The sequence below is a fragment of the Heterodontus francisci genome, chromosome 14 (assembly GCF_036365525.1).
Source record: "Heterodontus francisci isolate sHetFra1 chromosome 14, sHetFra1.hap1, whole genome shotgun sequence".
NCBI classification, from domain to species: domain Eukaryota; kingdom Metazoa; phylum Chordata; class Chondrichthyes; order Heterodontiformes; family Heterodontidae; genus Heterodontus; species Heterodontus francisci.
In genome coordinates this window covers 78,735,050-78,756,235 of record NC_090384.1, presented here as the reverse complement: position 1 = coordinate 78,756,235, position 21,186 = coordinate 78,735,050, and the positions used below count along the sequence as shown (strand labels likewise).

At 42.7% G+C, this 21,186-nt stretch overlaps 1 protein-coding gene across 2 annotated transcripts in view; it reads right to left on the bottom strand.

Annotated features, from left to right (window-relative positions):
* Positions 1-20,473, bottom strand: part of ttc17 (tetratricopeptide repeat domain 17) — a 153,289-nt gene extending 132,816 nt beyond the window's left edge. Inside the window, exon 1 of one of the 2 annotated variants that reach the window (XM_068046450.1) lies at positions 20,270-20,473. In XM_068046450.1, coding sequence (XP_067902551.1) covers positions 20,270-20,407 — 138 coding nt within the window. In that variant the 5' untranslated portion in view covers positions 20,408-20,473. The remainder of the gene's footprint in view (positions 1-20,269) is intronic. The other variant, XM_068046449.1, reaches the window with a different exon arrangement.
* Between the last annotated feature and the right edge of the window lie 713 nt (positions 20,474-21,186).

The window sequence follows — 21,186 nt, the reverse complement described above, 5'->3', positions numbered from 1 at the left end:
TTTCCACAACTGGACACGATTCTGCAGTTTGATCTTCCACCCCCAAGTGACGCAGAAGAAGAATGGAAACAGCTCCGTGATCAGATCTTTAAGACTTCTGGGACACTGCAAGCGCAAGCACCAAGATTTGTTTGATGAGAATGATGAAAACATCTCCCATCTTCTCAAACAGAAACAGCTTGCACATGCAAGTCTTCTAGCAGGCCCACAATCAACAACCTAGCATCAAGCCTATAAAAATGCTAAACACAAGCTCCGGCATGCTTTAAGAGAAATGCAGAACGATTGGTGAAACGCAAAAGCTGACGAACTGAAACATCTAGCTGAGAGGCACGATCTGCGTTTTTACAATGTGAAGACTGTATATGGCTCACCCAACACAACCTTTGCTCATATCCTAACAGCTGATGAAAATGAACTAATCACAGATAATGCAGCTCTAATGGAAAGGTGGCGTGAGCGCTTCGCTGAGCTCAACAGATTCTCACATCTCAGCTTATTCTCTGCACCAAATTGAGCAGTTTCCTGAGAAAAAAAAGCCGGTCTCTTCCTCCTTCCACTGAAGAGGTGATAAAGACAATTAAGTCAACCAAACACGGCAAAGCCCCTGGCCTAGACGGCATTCCAGCAGAGATCTGCAAGTGTAATAATACAAAGCTTGTTAACAAACAAGAGCATTTGGGATCAGGAAAAAGTTCCACAGGACCGCAAGGATGCCAACATAGCATCTGAAAGTGGAAGGATCCAAAAACATATACGGCAACTATCGAGGAATAAGTCTTCTCTCAATTGCAGGAAAGATCCTCGCAAAGGTCCTATTAAACCATCTACCAGATGGTCTCATTGATGATGTCCTCCCAGAATCAGTGTGTGGTTTTAGGGCTAACTGTGGGACAGCCGATATGGTGTTTGTAGCAAGACAACTACAAGAAAAGCTTAGATAGCAACATCAAAATCTATATATGCTGCTCAAAACTAAAGCTTTTGAAAGTGAGTGTATGGCAGTTGCTCTCCAAGCTAGGTCAGATAAGCAGTTGGCTGTTGCTGCTGTACATCAGAGCAAGTGACACCACTGAACTCAAGAAGGTAGAACATCCCCCCCGAAATCTTATGCTTCTACCACCTCCCTCTCCACCTTTAGAAACCTACTCAAAGCATATTTCTCTAACCTAATTTTCAAACAGCCTCCTAATCTCTCTCTCCCTCCTTGGTTCAGCACCCATGTCGTTATACCTAGTTGCAAAGCAATATCTGAACACAATTTGTCAATGCATTGTCCTCAAAGTCATTTGAATAGCTAATATAGTGTATTGCAGCCAAAAAATACTTAAGCATAAAAAAAAATCTGTGGACATTGGAAATCTGAAATATAAACAGAAAATACTCAGCATGTCAGGCAGCTTCTGTGGAGCGAGAAACAAACAGAATTAACGTTTCAAGTTGATGACCTTTCGCCAGAACTGGAAAAAGTTAGAGATGTAACCGTTTCTAAGCAGGTTCTTTCTTCTTTTCTTTCTTTCTTTTGGGCCTCCTTCAGGTATGGGGCAAAGAAAGTCAGGGAGGAGGAAAAAAACAATTACTTGGCCAAGTTTGGTTTTCATCAATTCACCCAGTACTAAATAGTTCAAGATAAACACCATTATGATTCTTCAAGAGTTTCCACAGTTGAGGGAAACAAAATTGAGACAGCTCGAATGCAAGTATTAGCATCTAACATTTTTAAGCTATTTTAACTTATTCACCAGCAGTTCCTACTTACACAGTTTTTTTTTAAATTTAGAGTACCATGGCTTAGATGGACCAAAGTACTTTACTTACATCATACTGATGTATATCAGGAAAACACAAATGTATGGATATGAACTGACAAGCATTGAGTAATTTTCTATACAAGGAATGCTTGGATCACAGTTATTTCTAATCTAGATAAAGTAAGCTGGAGACCAAAACCGACTGCAAACTCATCAGATTTTCTGCCAGCTCCAAGATAGCAAACAGCTACACATGTGCAAATGTAGATTGTCTAAAAAATTGGGAAGATAAATAGCAAATAAAATTTAATGAAGTGTTGAAAAGATGCAGATCACAAGTATACAAACCAATGAAATTGAACTTCCATGCGACCTAGAAATAAGAGTGGACATCGCTTTAAATGTCTAGACTATACAGAAATAGACTTAAACCTTAAATGACTTCACTGTGCATTGGTCAGACAAACCTGTAGTGTTGTGTTTAGTTCTGTTGATATCACAAGAAAGAATGAAAAAGGTGCAGAAAAGAATTGGGATTGTTACCAAGTATTAAAGGGATGAGTTATCAATCTTATGTCTGGAAATATGGCAACTAAGTGAGGACTTCATCATAGTGTGTCAAATACGAAATGGTATAGTTAAGGCAACCCCAGACTATCACTTCAAAGTAAATAAATAGATACTGGAACCAAATATGGACAAAATAATTGAGTAAGTTCAAATAACAGTTGGAGTTTAACAGAGTCAGAAGTTTGAGAGTTCAAGTCCCACTCCAGAGGATTGAGCACTAGAGGCCCGCACAGGTCGGAAAAAAAGAACCCAACCCGAACCACCGTGGACCCGAGCCCGGCCAGAGTCCCTCCGACTTTGCCCCGAGCCCGACCCAAACCCGCCCCCGACCATCCCTTTACTCACCTTCAGACTCAGAAGCTGCAGCTCATGCGTGATGACGTTATTGCGACGTCACTCACTGCGCAGACTCAGTTTCGTCCCAGACACCCAGCTCAGGCAAGTTTTTAAAACGTCAATACTTACTGTCTGTGTCCAGCCCGACCCGACATGGACTCAGCCCAACCCAACTCGAGCCCGAACGTCATACCCTGAAGTTGGGCCCGACTGGACCCCGACCCATGTCGTCGGGTCCCGTCGGGTTCGGGAGCAGGCCTCTATTGAGGACAATCTAGGCTCACACTCCAGTGCAATACTGAGAGAATGCTGCACTGTCAGAGGTGCCATCTTTGATGAAGGATTAAAGCGAGGTCTTGTCTATTCTCAGGTGAACATAAAACATCCCATGGTGCTAAGTTAAAGAGGATTAGGGGAGTTATCCTTGGTGACCTAGCAAATATTTATCCCTACAAATAATCTCAAAAAAAATTATCAGATTATCCTATTGCTTTCTGTGGGAGCATGCTGTGCACAAATATGCTGCTGCAATTCCTACAACAGTGACAACACTTCAAAAGTACTTCATTAGCTGTAAAGTGCTTTGGGATGTCCTCAGGTCATGAAAGGCATTATTTAAATGCAAGTCTTTCCTTTTTCAGAGTTTAAGGTACTAACATAATAAGCTTTAATAGGTCAGTATTTAGCTGCTAGAAGCTGTATGTGAGCAATCATCATCACTAATCCAACCGCAGGAATGTGCAGATCTCCAGTTAGCAGCTTCTAATAGCAGCATGCCCAAAATCAATAGCTCAACACATGAGGAAATGGGCAGAGTACAGGGTGCTGGGATGCCTGAAAAAAGTCCTTTTAAAAACTCTCTCCATGAAATTGGGGCCCTTGTCAATTGTTCATGAACTGTATTTGGTTTATAGAATGAATAGCATTAAAATGTTTAAGCAAAAGTTATAATTTTCACAATTTTAAATGGCATTGCAAGCCCAGAATATGCAAGAACTAGCATTCATATAGCACCTTTTATGTTCTCAGGATGAGCCAAAGCAATTGAGTGACAATTAGGTTCTTTTGACATGCAGTCACTGTTGTAATGTAGGGGAACACAACAGCCAATTAGTGTACAGCATGGTCCCACAAACAGCAATTAGATAAATGATCAAAGCATCTGTTTTTGGTGTTACAGGTTGAGAGATAAAGACTTGCAGTTATATAGAACCTTCCACGACCACCGGGCATCTCAAAGTACTTTACAGTTAATGAAACACTTTTGAAGTGCAGTCACTGTTGTAATGTAGGAAACTCAGCAGCCAATGTGCACACAGGAAGCTGCAACAAACAATATGATAACGACCAGATAATGTGTTTTTGTGATGTTGATTCAGGGATAAATATTGGCCAGGACAACAGTGAGAACACCCCTGCTCTTCTTCAAAGGATTGCCATGGGATCTTTTATGTCCACCTAAGGCAGCAGGTGGGGGTTCAGTATAATGCCTTATCTGAAAGATGGCACCTTCAACAGTGCAGCACTCCATCAATACTGCACTGGAGTGTAAGCCTAAATTGTGCGCCCAAGTCTCTGGAATGGGACTTGAACCCACAACCTTCTGACTCAGAGGAAAGGGTGCTACCAACTGAACCACTGCTGACACAGGTAACAGTTAACCAGGATGCTGGAAGAACACATTTACTCTTTGAGAAGTACTATGGGATCTTTTACGTCCACCCATGAGGCAGACCAGGTTTCGATTTAACATAAAAGCAAAATACTGCTGATGCTGGAAATCTGAAATAAAAACAAGAAATGCTGGAAATACTCAGCAGGTCAGGCAGCATCTGTGGAGAGAAGCAGAGTTAACGTTTCGGGTCAGTGACCCTTCTTCGGAACTGGCAAATATTAGAAATGTCAACGGTTTTAACAAAGTAAAACGGGGGTGGGGCAAGAGATAACAAAGGAGAAGGTGTAGATTGGACGAGGCCACAGAATAACTGAAAATTGATTTTTTTTTGTATGTTTATTTTATTACATCTTCGTTTGTTCAGTTTGCTTACCCACTGTTTTTTTCATGTTTGTACTTGCTGCTGTTCAATTTTCAGTCCATTAACACCCTATCTGTACTAATGCTTTGTCTTTCAACACACAATTAACATACTGTTTGCCTTTGCTCCATGACCTTCTGGTCAGCTATTCTGTGGCCTTGTCTAATCTACACCTTCTCCTTTGTTATCTCTTGACCCACCCCCACTTTACTTGCTTATAACCTTTGACATTTCTAATATTTCGGCTATTTGGCGCAGTGGGTAGCACCGCAGCCTCACAGCTCCAGGGACCCAGGTTAAATTCTGGGTACTGCCTGTGCGGAGTTTGCAAGTTATCCTTGTGACCGTGTGGGTTTTCGCCAGGTGCTCCAGTTTCCTCCCACAGCCAAAGACTTGCAGGTGATAGGTAAATTGGCCATTGTAAATTGCCCCTAGTGTAGGTAGGTGGTAGGGAATATGGGATTACTGTAGGGTTAGTATAAATGGGTGGCTGTTGCTCAGCATAGACTCAGTGTGCCGAAGGGCCTGTTTCAGTGCTGTATCTCTAAATTTGCCAGTTCCGAAGAAGGGTCACTGACCCGAAACGTTAACTCTGCTTCTCTCTCCACAGATGCTGCCAGACCTGAGTATTTCCAGCATTTCTTGTTTTAATTTCAATTTAACATCTTAGCCGAAAGAGAATACCTCTGACAGTGCAGCACTAACTCTGAACTGCATTGAACAACCAGTTTAGATTATGTGCTCAAATCTCTGGAGTGGAGCTTGAACCTATGATCTTCTGACGCAGAGACAAGAGTACTACCACTTTCGCTACAACTTTCTAGCTCTGTAACTCACTGGTTATCCAAACAATTTTATAATTTCAATGAGAGCATATACATAAATTAAACCAGAATATATGCACCTATAATAGGCAGCTTCACATCAATTTTGCCATGTAATCCCTCTCCTGATTTATTAACCGTGGAACAAAAGTAAACATCAGACCCTTGTCAGCCTCTAATATTATTTTAAAATATTACACAAGTCTGAGATAGAAATTTAAACAAAGTTTTGTATCAATTAAATAAATCTTCTGCAAAATTCTGGAGCATGCCTTAATGAAAGTCTGCAAACAGATACGAATCTCTGATGCACTGTATTAGCTGAAATCTTTCCACTATGCCACCCTTGTCACTTCTGTAAAACTGAAAGAACTTAAAATCAAGAAGAGAAAAAGTCCTCTGATCGACTAATATGCTTTTTTTTTTAAATTATGAGAAAACATTGAATATGCCCTCAATCCTAAATGCACTCTGCATATGAGGAGCCCATCTGCCTGGCTTTGGGAATACACTTTCCATTCAATTATATTAAAAGACATGAAAATCAGTCATTTCACTCGAGTTATCATGGTCACTTTCAATTTGGCAAGCCAGGACACGTGCACTTACCTGGCATTGGTTACTAATTTATGGATTTGAACAAACTAAAATGGTCACATAAAAACTGATCCTTTATCTGTTAATTCCCTACAGTACTGAGCACTCTAACCTTGAAAAAGGTATCAATTTAAAACTTTGTCTGTAATCAGCAAAAGCAAAACTGAGGTTGTTAATGTCACACAAGTTTATTTTGTCCTTATCAGATACTGGAATTTTATCACACCCCTTTTACAATTTGATAAATAATATTTATGTAATTCAAGTGAATGCTTAGGCGAGATAATCAGCCTCTCAATGTCATCAGTTTTCAAGTAACGAGTATCTGATTACATAAGACTTTCATTTATATAGCACTTTTCATGACCTAAACGTGTCCCAAAGTGCTTTACAGCCAATGAAGTATCTTTGAAATGCAGTCACTGCTGTAATGTAGGAAATGAAGCAGTCAATTTGCACACAAGCTCGAAATACAGCGATGTGGTAATGACTAGATGTTTTAATAATGTTGATTGAGGGATAAATATAGGGCAGGGGGTCTACATGCAAAAGACTTTTCTCATATTACATTTTGTAATACAAGGTAGAGTAATTAGCTGTGATGTTACAAGTGGTGTACTTATTTATGCACTTCCCACAGCGCGATAGAATAGAACATCTGCTTAAGCCTTGACTTGCTCAACTATGACAGAGCAATCTCAGCTATCAAGTCAGAGGAAAGTAATAATTGAGGGCCAGTTGCTTCCCAACAGGTTTGGAAACAACACTCGTAAGGCAAGTCACCTCAATGCATACGCATATTACCAAGCAGCTACCTGAACCAACGCAGACAGAATCCCAGGAGCAAGTTGAAGTGCTTTCAATCAAGTAATGCGCATTGGGCAAATAGAGAAGCAGACCTAATAGGAAACAAATTCTCCAAAAAGTAATTTTAAAAAATTATTTATTTTACTGGAATCATTCAGCATTCATTTTTGTTCGAGAATCTCAGTACAGGAAAGCCCATCGGCCCATCGTGTCTGTGCCGGCCATCATGTGGCCATTGGTTTTGTTTTAAAAGATACAAAATAACCCCAACCAGGAGGACTTGAACAGCATAAAAAGACATTGGCCTGGAATTTTGGATAGTAATAACGGTGAGGCCGTCAGTCCTTGCCATTATTATTGTAATATGCTGACAACGGCAAACCCAGCCCTGTTGACCCTGCAAAGGCCTCCTTACTAACATCTGGGGGCTTATGTCAAAGTTGGGAGAGCTGTCCCACAGACTAGTCAAGCAACAGCCTGACATAGTCATACTCATGAAACCATACCTGACAATGTCCCAGACCCTGCCATCACCATCCCTAGATATGTCCTGTCCCACCGGCAGGACAGACCCAGCAGAGGTGGGAGCATCGTGGAATACAGTCGGGAGGGAGTTGCCCTGCAAGTCCTCAACATCGACTCTGGACCCCATGAAGTCTCATAGCATCAGGTCAAACATGGACAAGGAAACATCCTGCTGATTACCACCTACCGCCCTCCCTCAGCTGATGAGTCAGTACTTCCCCATGTTGAACAGCACTTGGAGGAAGCACGGAGGGTGGCAAGGGCACAGAATGTACTCTGGGTGTGGAATTTCACTGTCCATCACCAAGAATTGCTTGGCAGCACCACTACTGACCGAGCTGGTCGAGTCCTAAAGGACATATCTGCTATGCTGGGTATGCGACAGGTTGTGAGGGAACCAAGAGGGGAAAACAAACTTCGCCTCGTCCTCACCAATCTGCCTGCCGCAGATGCATCTGTCCATGACAGTATTGGTAGGAGTGACCACCGCACAGTCGTTGCGAAGACGGAGTTCCGCCTTCACATTGAGGATACCCTCCTTCGTGTTGTGTGGCACTACCACCGTGCTAAATGGGATAGATTTCGAACAGATCTAGCAATGCAAAACTAGACATCCATGAGGCGCTGTGGGCCATCAGCAGCAGCAAAATTGCACTCAACCATAATCTGTAACCTCATGACCCGGCATTTCCCCCACTCTACCAATACCATCAAGCCAGGAGACCAACCCTAGTTCAATGAAGAGTGTAGGGGAGCATGCCAGGAGCAGCACCAGGCATACCTCAAAATGAGGTGTCAACCTGGTGAAGCTACAACACAGGACTATCTACGTGCCAAACTGCGTATGCAGCATGCCATAGACAGAACTAAGCGATCCCATAACCAACAGATCAGATTGAAGCTCTGCAGTCCTGCCACATCTAGTCGTGAATGGTGGTGGACAATTAAACAACTAACCAGAGGAGATGGCTCCACAAATATCCCCATCCTCAATGATGGGGGTGCCCAGCACATCAGTGCGAAAGGTAAGGCTGAAGCATTTGCAACAATGGCAATCAGGGGGAAAACCCTCCGCTGGTTGGAGTCATACCTAGCGCAAAGGAAAATGGTTGTGGTTGTTGGAGGTCAATCATCTGAGCTCCAGGACATCACTGCAGGAGTTCCTCAGGATAGTGTCCTAGGCCCAACCATCTTCAGCTGCTTCATCAATGACCTTCCTTCAATCATAAGGTCAGAAGTGGGGATGTTCGCTGATGATTGCACAATGTTCAGCACCATTTATGACTCCTCAGATACTGAAGCAGTCTGTGTAGAAATGCAGCAAGACCTGGACAAAATCCAGGCTTGGGCTGATAAGTGGCAAGTAACATTCGCACCACACAAGTGCCAGGCAACGACCATCTCCAACAAGAGAGAATATAACCATCTCCCCTTGACATTCAATGGCAATACCATTGCTGAATACCTCACCATCAACATCCTAGGGGCTACCATTGACCAGAAACTGAACTGGAGTAGCCATAGAAGTACTGTGGCTACAAGAGCAGTTCAGAGGCTCGAAATCCTGTGGCGAGTAACTCACCTCCTGACTCCCCAAAGCCTGTCCACCAGCTACAAGGCAGAAGTCAGGAGCGTGATGGAATACTCTCCACTTGCCTGGATGGGTGCAGTTCCAACAACACTCAAGAAGCTCGACACCATTCAGGACAAAGCAGCCCGCTTGATTGGCACCCCATCTACAAACATTCACTCCCTCCACCACCGACGCACAGTTGCAGCAGTGTGTACAATCTACAAGATGCACTGCAGCAACGCACCAAGGCTCCTTAGATAGCACCTTCCAAACCCGCGACCTCTACCAACTAGAAGGACAAGGGCAGCAAATGCATGGGAACACCACTACCTGCAAATTCCCCTCCAAGTCACACACCATCCTGACTTGGAACTATATCGCCGTTCCTTCACTGTCGCTGGGTCAAAATCCTGGAAGTCCCACATGGACTGCAGCGGTTCAAGAAGGCAGCTCACCACCACCTTCTCAAGGGCAATTAGGGATGGACAATAAATGCTGGCCTGGCCAGCGATGCCCACATCCCATGAATGAATAAAAAAAAAAACAACTTTTGGCCTTCACAAATGCATAGTTAAATATGGAAATCTGGAAGTTGCTGTCAGCAACAGCCTGCTGCTCCGTAGGGTGTGCTGTTGTAATCTTCGCAGATGTAATCACTAGAAATTACTGATTTGTCACAAACCTCAACCATTTACCCAATATTCTTGCTGTAAAAACCAATGAGAAGTTAAGACTTGTTCAATCAGGAGTAACTGAATTTTTAAACAGTGTACCAAGTCATAATTACTGAACAACTTCTCTGGCCCTGTAGAACTAATTTTACAAACATGGAGACTCATTCCCTCAGAAATTAAAGAAGAAAATAATTTTATTTTTGAAGTTTTTGTTCTGATACTTATGTTTCTCCCATAACCCCATGTTATGTACAATCTTTATCTTTCTTTCTGTACAATGAGTTAAATTTGAGTTATATTCCCTGCTTTGCTTTCCATGAGAATTCTTCAAACTGTCTGTTGCCTGCCGTTTCCGATCATAGTTCCACTGTTGAAGGTGCTCATTGAAACTGATGCTGAAAGTAAAGAATTCTATTCTCTGGAGCCTGCTAAATCCTTGTGGGAAGCTTTGACAGCAGCAACAAATAGTGTCTCTTTGTTGCTGACAACAAAATCCAAGCCATTACCTCTCATCATGCTGTCTGCTCTAGAGAATAATATCATACCTAACTGCAATCACATTGTTTCATTCAATAATCTAGGGCTCCCAGTATTATCATCTCAAACTGGCTTCCACTAAAAGCAGTGCAGGAACACTAACATAGCATCTCTTGTGTGAAGGGCTTCATTTGCACCAACAAAACCTAAGGATGCGTTCTTTTTCCAATTTGGATCTTCTGTTGATGGTAGGAAGGTTCTCCATCAATTTTTAACTTTCATGGTAGCAAAAATCCCAAGAAATTCCATTAAGGCCAAATCCTGCTTAAAAGTTAAATTCAGTGTCAGTTGATATTTTTTAAATTACAAAACCTAATCAGTGCTTTATTGAAGCTGTCAAAAATCCTGAACTTACACACTAATCTTTTGGAATTATGTTATATCCCTTTCTTCCAATGAACTGTTCTTCCAAATTATGGGCATGCTTTGTGAACAGTTTGAAGAGTGCAACAGATTCATGTGCAACAGTTCACTGATAATAGGAAAGTAACATGCAATTGTCAATGAAATTGTATGATGTAAATGTTCATTATTTCTGAACACTACAGTCTCAAAGACCATTATTTGTTACATTTTAAAAGGACAATTCAGACAAAACATTTGAATGAAACATTTAGCAACAGTTATGAAACAAACTTACCTTCATCATAATCTAAATACTTTTGAGAGTCATGTTGTCCAACATTCAGTCTTGGATGAACCAATTTCTTCCAGCTACATATTGTCTTCAGTCCCTTTACAAGATGCATATCCTTACCTGATTCCCTCACCCTTCCCAGACACTTTTACAGGTCAATCCAGCCCATTTGCAATATCAGCTCTATGCTGAGCTTCTGATCACTGATCCTCTCCATTACAAAGAATTGTCCATCTCCAACCCTACCTTAATCCAGCTGCTGCTGAAATCCTCATCTATGATTGTTATCTCCAGAGTCAAACATTCAGCTATCCTCCCATCTTCTATCCTCCCTAAACAGTTCAAGCAAAACGCTGTTTCCTTACCTAAGTCCCACTCATCCTCGACTCCCATGCCTAAAATTTAAAATTCTCATACTTGTGTTTAAAGCTCTTCATGGTCTCACCCCTAACTCTGTAGCCCGTTCCAGCCCCACAACTCCCTGAATCCTATCTTCTTGTGACAGTGACCACTTATACATCCTCTCCAGACTCCTCCTTCACCCTACTGTTGGTGGCAGTGCCTTCAGCCACCTAGAATCCCATCTAAGCTCTGCACCTCCACACCACCCCCCACTCCCCCAATTCAAGCAACTCCATAAAATCCATCTTTGACTAAGTTTTTGGTCACTGAGTATCTCCTCCTTTAGCTGGGAATCCATTTTTTTGATTGTTTTGGTGGTTTGAATATATGCAAGCTATTACTTGAACAGAACTCGAGCAAATGCAATCAAATATTGGCCTAGATTGCACAGTCAGCAGTGAAGCGATGGTTTAGTTTTAGTTTAGAGATACAGCACTGAAACAGGCCCTTCGGCCAGAGTCTGTGCCGACCATCAACCACCCACTTATATTAATCCTACACTAATCCCATATTCCTACCACATCCCCACCTGTCTCTATATTTTCCTACCACCTACCTATACTAGGGGCAATTTATAATGGCCAATTAACCTATCAACCTGCAAGTCTTTGGCATGTGGGAGGAAACTGGAGCACCCGGAGGAAACCCACGCAGACACAGGGAGAACTTGCAAACTCCACACAGGCAGTACCCGGAATTGAACCCGGGTCGCTGGAGCTGTGAGGCTGTGGTGCTAACCACTGCGCCACCCGATGGTGCTCACTGCTGACCAAGGGAAGTTGCCTACGACAATCTAGCGATCTCTGTGGTGTGGATTTCCCCTTTTTCGTTGACAACTCAAAGAAATCGCCAGGCATCCAGCAACTGGGAAGTCATCAAGCAGTGTAAGCAATCAATCACATTGAAGCATTCTCACAGACAGCAAAACAGGAAGTAAAATGGACTGAATTATTCACTTTTAATTAGAAATTTTCACTTTTAATCAAAATTGTACAAGGAACAAAATAAATGATTGGACATCCACATGGGATTAAGGTAGAAGTTGAAATATCAAACTTTTAAAATGTGAGTATCAGAGAAACTTGACATTCCACAAATATCAAACCAATTTTTCTAGACCAGAGAGGTTTTTAAGCAGTAATTATGAACTTAGTACACTATTAAAACACAAATAAACTTCATTCAACAAGGTGTATGTACCTTTTTCAAGGTTTTTTAAAAAAAAACTTTTTAAAAAAATGTACCACTCCTGGTCATCAGATACCATGATAGCCTCTAAAAGAAACTGATAGAACTGCACTTGAATTTTCCAAGAACATTTTGCAAGATGCCACTGTTTATATTCTCTATTAAAATACTAGTTTTCAGATGCAAAATACAAAGGGGGAAAAAACAGCTAGGATACAGAAGAGTTGCATGGCTTTAATTTAGGATGATGATACTCATAATTTCATTATTTGGCAGGAAAAGACGCAAACAGTTATCCTGCTGTGCAAAGCAGGTAGATAGACTAAAACATTCATTTCATAGTGCAGACTGACAAGTCCCTGGGTCCTGATGAACTTCATCCTAGGGTCTTAAAAGAGGTGGTTAATGAGGTAGTAGATGCATTGGTACTAATTTTTCAAAATTCGCTAGATTCTGGAAAGGTTCCTTCAGACTGGAAAGTAGCAAATATAACCCCTCTATTCAAGAAGGGGGTTGGGAGGTAGAAAGCAGGTAAGTATAGGCCAGTTAGCTTGACGTCTTTCGTGGGAAAGATGCTAGATTCAATTATTAAGGCGGCCATAGCTGGGCACTTAAAAAAAAAACTCAAGGTAATCAGGAATATCAGCATGACTTTGTGAAAGGGAAATTATGTTTGACCAATTTACTGATGTTATTTGAAGGAGTAACATGCACCATGGATAAAGGGGAGCCCGTTGACGTACTGTACTTGGATTTCCAGAAGGCATTTCACAAGGTGCCACATAAAAGGTTATTGCGCAAAGTAGAGCTCATTGTTTAGGGGGTAACATATTAGCATGGATAGAAGATTGGCTGGCTGGTGGAAAACAGAGTATGCATAAATCTGTCCTTTTCTGATTGGCAGGGTGTGACGAGTGGAGTCCTGCAGTGGTCTGTGCTGGGGCCTCAACTTTTTACAATTTATATCAATGACTGAGATGAGGGGAGCGATGGCATGGTAGCTAAATTTGCAGATGACACAAAGATAGGTAGGAAAGTATGCTGTGAAGTGGACATCAGGAGGCTGCAGACTGACAGACAGGTTGAGTCAGTGGGCAAAAATCTGGCAGATGGAGGATAATGTGGGAAAATGTGAAGTTGTTCACTTTGGCAGGAAGAATAAAAAAGCAGAGTAATACTTAAACGGAGAACGACTGCAGAATTCTGAGGTGCAGAGGGATCTAGGTGTTCTAGTGCATGAGACACAAAGTCAGTATGCAAGTACAGCATAATGAAGAAGGCTAATGGAATACTATCCTTTATGACAGGAATTGAAAATAAAAGTAAGGACTCAATGCTTCGGTTATACAGGGCATTGGTGAGACCACATCTCGAACACTGTGTGCAGTTTTGGGGTCCTTATTTAAGGATGGATGCAAATGCGTTGGAGACAGTTCACAGGAGGTTTACTAGATTGATACCTGGAATGAGCGGGTTGTCTTATGAGGAAAGGTTGGACAGACTGAGCTTGTTTTCACTGGAGTTTAGAAGAACGAGGGGAGACTTGATTGAAGTATATAAGATCCTGAACGGTCTTGACAAGGTGGATGTGGAAAGGATGTTTCCTCTTGTGGGTGAGTCCAGAACTAGGGGACACTGTTTTAAAATTAGCAGTTGCCCTTTTAGGACAGAAATTAGAAGAAATTTTTTCTCAGAGGTTTGTGCGACTTTGGAACACTCTGCCTCAGAAGGTAGTGGAGGCGGGGTCATTGAACATTTTTAAGGCGGAGGTAGATAGATTCTTGGTCGGCTAGAGAATTAACGATCATCAGGGGGCAGATGGGATACCTGGAGTTTCTCACTTTTTCATGAGATGAGAAGATACTCTGTTAGAAAGTTCATGCCACTAATCTTGCAGATGAAGATACTGTTTTGGCCACATTCATGTACTTAACGATATTCATCAGATTTGACGTGAATTCAAAATCAGCAGCAATTGCTTTGAAATCAGGACAGGGTTTAGTTTAGTTTAGAGATACAGCACTGAAACAGGCCCTTCGGCCCACCGAGTCTGTGCTGACCATTAACCACCCATATATATACTAATCCTACACTAATCCCATATTCCTACCACATCTCCACCTGTCCTTATATTTCCCTACCACTTACCTATACTAGGGGCAATTTATAACGGCCAATTTATCTACCAACCTGCAAGTCTTTTGGCTTGTGGGAGGAAACCGGAGCACCCGGAGGAAACCCACGCAGACACAGGGAGAACTTGCAAACTCCACACAGGCAGTACCCAGAATTGAACCCGGGCCGCTGGAGCTGTGAGGCTGCGGTGCTAACCACTGCCCTGTGTGCCGCCCTGGAGAAACTTAGTAAATAGGATGGAGATCTGGAGACTGCAGATACCACCAGAAGCTTTTGTGAATATTCATTTAATGCACATTTATGCCATATGAAGCTCTATTTGTATCTCACTTGTTACTTGTACTTTCTGACTAACCATTAAGGATATACATTAATAAAATTCATATAATTCTCAATTAACAAATATAAACCAGCTGCTTATTACAATTGCACTGTGCAATGCCTAGGTTTTAAACAAATCATGAACTCCCTACAATGTGATCTTAAACAAGTCTTACAGCTAAACTTAGAAATGTACTATAAATATGCAGTGCACACTTTCTGAAAGTAATCAGAATTCAGCCTAGTTAAGTGATAGTGGCTATAAAAATCAGTTTGAAAACTTAATTTACATAGAATTACATGGAATAAACAACACAGAAACAGGACATTTTGCCCAACCAATCGATAATTCTGATTAAGTGGAAATCTTACAATGAAAGAAGGCTGCAAGAAAAGATCAGTGTTAGTGCAAAGGAAACTGAAAGAGTAATTTGCTAATCATGTAAAAGGAGATGACATGTCAAATTGCGAGTATATTTTATTTTACTCCCTTTAACTGTAAAATCAACCAACACATCAGTTTGGACTGGGGTTAAAATATTACTTCACCAACTATGCAAAGATATAGACAAAATGTTTCTGATTTCTTACAACTTCAAAAGTTTAATATTTTAGCATATTGAACAGTAGTGAATAAGGACCAGAAAGAATTGGCACAAAGGGTAGTTTTCATCTTTACTGCCTTGGTGGTAAACTGGCAGAAAAGATAGCTTGCCAGTTGTAGAACCCGCTTGATTTTGATTCCATTGAGAGATGAAAAGTAGGTGGATCCTACAATGCACAGTGATCCACTCTGTCAGGTTACTGCCCAAGCAATGGTGAAAACTACCCTGTAGAGTTCATTTGTAGCCAAAGTGCACAGTTTTTCTGTGAGTTTTCAAGGTTATCCATCAAATGCTGATCACAAAGTTGCTAGCTTAGAGAGATTATAAAGAGACCAACCAACAGGTGCTCCCTTTCATACCAATTATGATAAAAGAAGAAACCATTACATTGTTAAATGAAAAAGTGATACCACTATAATAAAAGGTTTCATTTTCTAGTGTGCAGAAATCTGGGAATTTAACAATCCTAGATTTTTTTTATATAAACAAAGATAACGTTTGAAAATGCTCCATATCAATCAAAGTCTGAGTAGCTGTACATGTCCAAATATACTATGTCAGGTGTAACTCAGCAATTTATAAAAAAAAGTTTAAAAGAAATATGCTTTAAGAAACTGTAAACTGGTCTTGAAAGATGGAATGCTAATTTTATACTGTTCCTTGGTAAGTAATGTACAAAAACAACATTCTCCCAACTGAGGCACTCTCATACAAAATAAAATGTTCTAAAGGATGTGGGACATCCGAATCATTCTTTTGTTCATCAACTCTCTACTAAAAGGAATTGGGAAATAAACTGAAATGCTCCAGCACTCTTTTCTGCTGTTAGATCTCTATTTATAACTCTGAGGTCAGCTTGTCACAGAAATCCCAAATATCAAAACATCAAATGACTTAAGACATCGACACGTGATGGTTCAATAACTCCTAGTGCTGTATTCTAATCACATTCCCCACCCCAAAGCACACTTGTGAACATGTATCTGATTTACACACACAAAAGCAACCATTTTAACAATACAACTGCGGATCAGGTTGTCAGTCCACACTGCTTTAATTTTTCATCTAAGATTCATAAAATGTACAAGGTGTAGCAGTTAAATATTTAAATAAAAATGAATATATGTGGAATTCTACTTTGCGTCATTTATTTGGTATGTTGTGTGCAAAGCAAATATCTGAAATGTTAATTTAATATGGCATATTCTTCTGATTTAACATCCGCAGCACTTAAAGCAGCCAGAAGTACTGCACAAAGAACAGCTAGGCGTTGCGCAAACGACTACTGGCAACACCTATGCAGTCATATTCAGCTGGCCTCAGACACCGGAAACATCAGAGGAATGTATGATGGCATGAAGAGAGCTCTTGGGCCAACCATCAAGAAGATCACCCCCCTCAAATCTAAATCGGGGGACATAATCACTGACCAACGCAAACAGATGGACCGCTGGGTTGAGCACTACCTAGAACTGTACTCCAGGGAGAATGCTGTCACTGAGACTGCCCTCAATGCAGCCCAGCCTCTACCAGTCATGGATGAGCTGGACATACAGCCAACCAAATCGGAACTCAGTGATGCCATTGATTCCCTAGCCAGCGGAAAAGCCCCTGGGAAGGACAGCATTACCCCTGAAATAATCAAGAGTGCCAAGCCTGCTATACTCTCAGCACTACATGAACTGCTATGCCTGTGCTGGGACGAGGGAGCAGTACCCCAGGACATGCGCGATGCCAACATCATCACCCTCTATAAAAACAAAGGTGACCGCGGTGACTGCAACAACTACCGTGGAATCTCCCTGCTCAGCATAGTGGGGAAAGTCTTTGCTCGAGTCGCTCTGAACAGGCTCCAGAAGCTGGCCGAGCGCGTCTACCCTGAGGCACAGTGTGGCTTTCGTGCAGAGAGATCGACTATTGACATGCTGTTCTCCCTTCGTCAGATACAGGAGAAATGCCGTGAACAACAGATGCCCCTCTACATTGCTTTCATTGATCTCACCAAAGCCTTTGACCTCGTCAGCAGACGTGGTCTCTTCAGACTACTAGAAAAGATCGGATGTCCACCAAAGCTACTAAGTATCATCACCTCATTCCATGACAATATGAAAGGCACAATTCAACATGGTGGCTCCTCATCAGAGCCCTTTCCTATCCTGAGTGGTGTGAAACAGGGCTGTGTTCTCGCACCCACACTTTTTGGGATTTTCTTCTCCCTGCTGCTTTCACATGCGTTCAAATCCTCTGAAGAAGGAATTTTCCTCCACACAAGATCAGGGGGCAGGTTGTTCAACCTTGCCCGTCTAAGAGCGAAGTCCAAAGTACGGAAAGTCCTCATCAGAGAACTCCTCTTTGCTGACGATGCTGCTTTAACATCTCACACTGAAGAATGCCTGCAGAGTCTCATCGACAGGTTTGCATCTGCCTGCAATGAATTTGGCCTAACCATCAGCCTTAAGAAAACGAACATCATGGGGCAGGATGTCAGAAATGCTCCATCCATCAATATTGGCGACCACGCTCTGGAAGTGGTTCAAGAGTTCACCTACCTAGGTTCAACTATCACCAGTAACCTGTCTCTAGATGCAGAAATCAACAAGCGCATGGGTAAGGCTTCCACTGCTATGTTCAGACTGGCCAAGAGAGTGTGGGAAAATGGCGCACTGACACGGAACACAAAAGTCCGAGTGTATCAGGCCTGTGTCCTCAGTACCTTGCTCTACGGCAGCGAGGCCTGGACAACGTATGCCAGCCAAGAGCGACGTCTCAATTCATTCCATCTTCGCTGCCTTCGGAGAATACTTGGCATCAGGTGGCAGGACTATATCTCCAACACAGAAGTCCTTGAAGCGGCCAACACCCCCAGCTTATACACACTACTGAGTCAGCGGCGCTTGAGATGGCTTGGCCATGTGAGCCGCATGGAAGATGGCAGGATCCCCAAAGACACATTGTACAGCGAGCTCGCCACTGGTATCAGACCCACCGGCCGTCCATGTCTCCGTTATAAAGACGTCTGCAAACGCGACATGAAATCGTGTGACATTGATCACAAGTCGTGGGAGTCAGTTGCCAGCATTCGCCAGAGCTGGCGGGCAGCCATAAAGACAGGGCTAAATTGTGGCGAGTCGAAGAGACTTAGTAGTTGGCAGGAAAAAAGACAGAGGCGCAAGGGGAGAGCCAACTGTGCAACAGCCCCAACAAACAAATTTCTCTGCAGCACCTGTGGAAGAGCCTGTCACTCCAGAATTGGCCTTTATAGCCACTCCAGGCGCTGCTTCACAAACCACTGACCACCTCCAGGCGCGTATCCATTGTCTCTCGAGATAAGGAGGCCCAAAAGAAAGAAAATTCTTCTGACTGCCATACATTATGCATAATTAGACTGGATAGCTTCCAATCCGGATTTTATATTTGCATATATAAGTTAATGAGTCCTGTTAAACAAACTACATACAAATGCAGCATTTCATTTTTTACATAACAGCGTGACAAGTGATGGCTTTCTAAAATCAGAAACTCAAACGCGAGTATTTTTGATCAGCAGAATCCTGAGCTCAGTTACCACCTAGAAGACAACCCAATCGAAAAATGTGCCCTTTTTGCCTACTCAGCCTACAAGCGTGAATTGCTGATTTTACTGTGAATCATTTAAAAAATAGAATACGTAGACGGAACAGTTTCAAACAATTAAATTTCAAGTTCCAATACAGCAAGTTAATTTGACATACAAACATCCAGGCGTCGTTCATTTCAGTAGTTATACTGGTTTGCTACGTTGTTGCTCGTTTCAGTATTGCCCCAAAGAGCGAGTGTGCACCCAAAAAGATTAGACAGACGAGACACATTGGTCCCCGCCAACTATCTCCCATAAGACTTGCCTAACTATATCTCCAACACAGAAGTCCTTGAAGCGGCCAACACCCCCAGCTTATACACACTACTGAGTCAGCGGCGCTTGAGATGGCTTGGCCATGTGAGCCGCATGGAAGATGGCAGGATCCCCAAAGACACATTGTACAGCGAGCTCGCCACTGGTATCAGACCCACCGGCCGTCCATGTCTCCGCTATAAAGACGTCTGCAAACGCGACATGTCTCTCGAGATAAGGAGGCCCAAAGAAGAAGAAACACAAAACTATAACGTCTTTAAACAAACCAACTCATCTAAATTATATATAAATCACACACAAAATAACTTTTTTTTCTAGGATGGCCAAACTCCCCGTCAGAGGCACACGAAGAATCAGGTGTTAGTCTTGGACTGAAATAACCTTGCAGAACCTGAGGATGGGACAGCGGCGACACCGCTCCTCTTGTCCAGAGCCTTCAATCAGGGAGGGTAAAGAGGGAAGGGAAGAGAAAAGACACTTGGGCACCGCTCAGAGAACGTTGAGTTTTCATTCTGCTCGTTTACAGAAACCAACCCAAATGCTGAAACTCCCAAGTTATTTTTTTTTTAAATACCTGATGTACATTTGGTATCGATCAGTAACCGAAACCGCCCAGCAGGAGAGCAGAAAGGTCTGAAAACTCCCAGCCTCTCGGCCACAGGTGACATTACGAAATGGCTCCCCCATCCGTGCCAGTCAGACCCCCAAACCCCCGGGGGCCAAACAATAAACAGGCCGCCGGCAAAAAAAAACTTTTCCACCGACTGTCCCATCACTAACCCAGCCGAGACACAAATCACAGAGTGAGGAGCCATCCCTCCCCAACTCCCTCACCATCACTCTCCCCAATCTCCATACCTGCTGCTGAATCTTTCCGTCCTCGGTCACAATCCAGTGCGTGGTGGCAAACGAGGTCCTCAAAGCGCTGAGCAGGACGGCCAGCAAGAGCCGGTAGCGACAGCAGCCACCGTGTTTCCCCTCACTCCGCACCGCCATGTTTAATCACAGCCTCTCCCTCACACGCTTCACAACCGAACGGAAGCGCGTCACTCGGGACCGGAAACCTCACCATCATCGTGCGGGGCAAAAACAATAACCCAACAAGCCCTGCGGAAATGGGCACCGGTGCTTGTGTTAGTGACGTTCCCGATAATCGTCAACTTACAACAACAAAATAGCTGAAATGTTGAGGGTGTAACCATCAGGGAAGGTTGAGGAAGCGGGGGCCTTCTTCCCTACCCCGGTCAGTAAAAATGAAGACCTGACAGAAGACTCAACAATTATTAAAGGGTTTGATCGCTTTGTTAAACCCTCTCCAATGCTTTGGGTGCTGCTTCCAACGCGGGAGAAAAATACTTTGAATGCGCGGTTCGCACCCACGCAGCACATTGCGAACAGTTCCGATCCTGCGCCAACGTGCCTCGCATAGCAGTGGTTTCCCTTACCAGCTGCTGGCGCAACCTCAAATGCCACAGCAAGCAATTCCTTTGAGCTTTAGATACCACGTTGTGGTCTTGTTCTGTGAATACAATGCTCGGGCTGCAGCACTTGAATAGCCACGGTCCCACAGTGAATTTAACTTTGGTTTGTCAAGTGCACTCAACAATACCTTCCTCCTCACCATCCTAAAGACCATTCTAAAATCGATATGTCCTTACTTTGGGGTGGTTTTGCAAATAAATCGTTCAACTGCACACATTTCTGAGTGTAACACGGTACAGAAAATGCTACGTAATAATACAAAGTTTGCATTTAAACTAAAAAGGAATGCATAG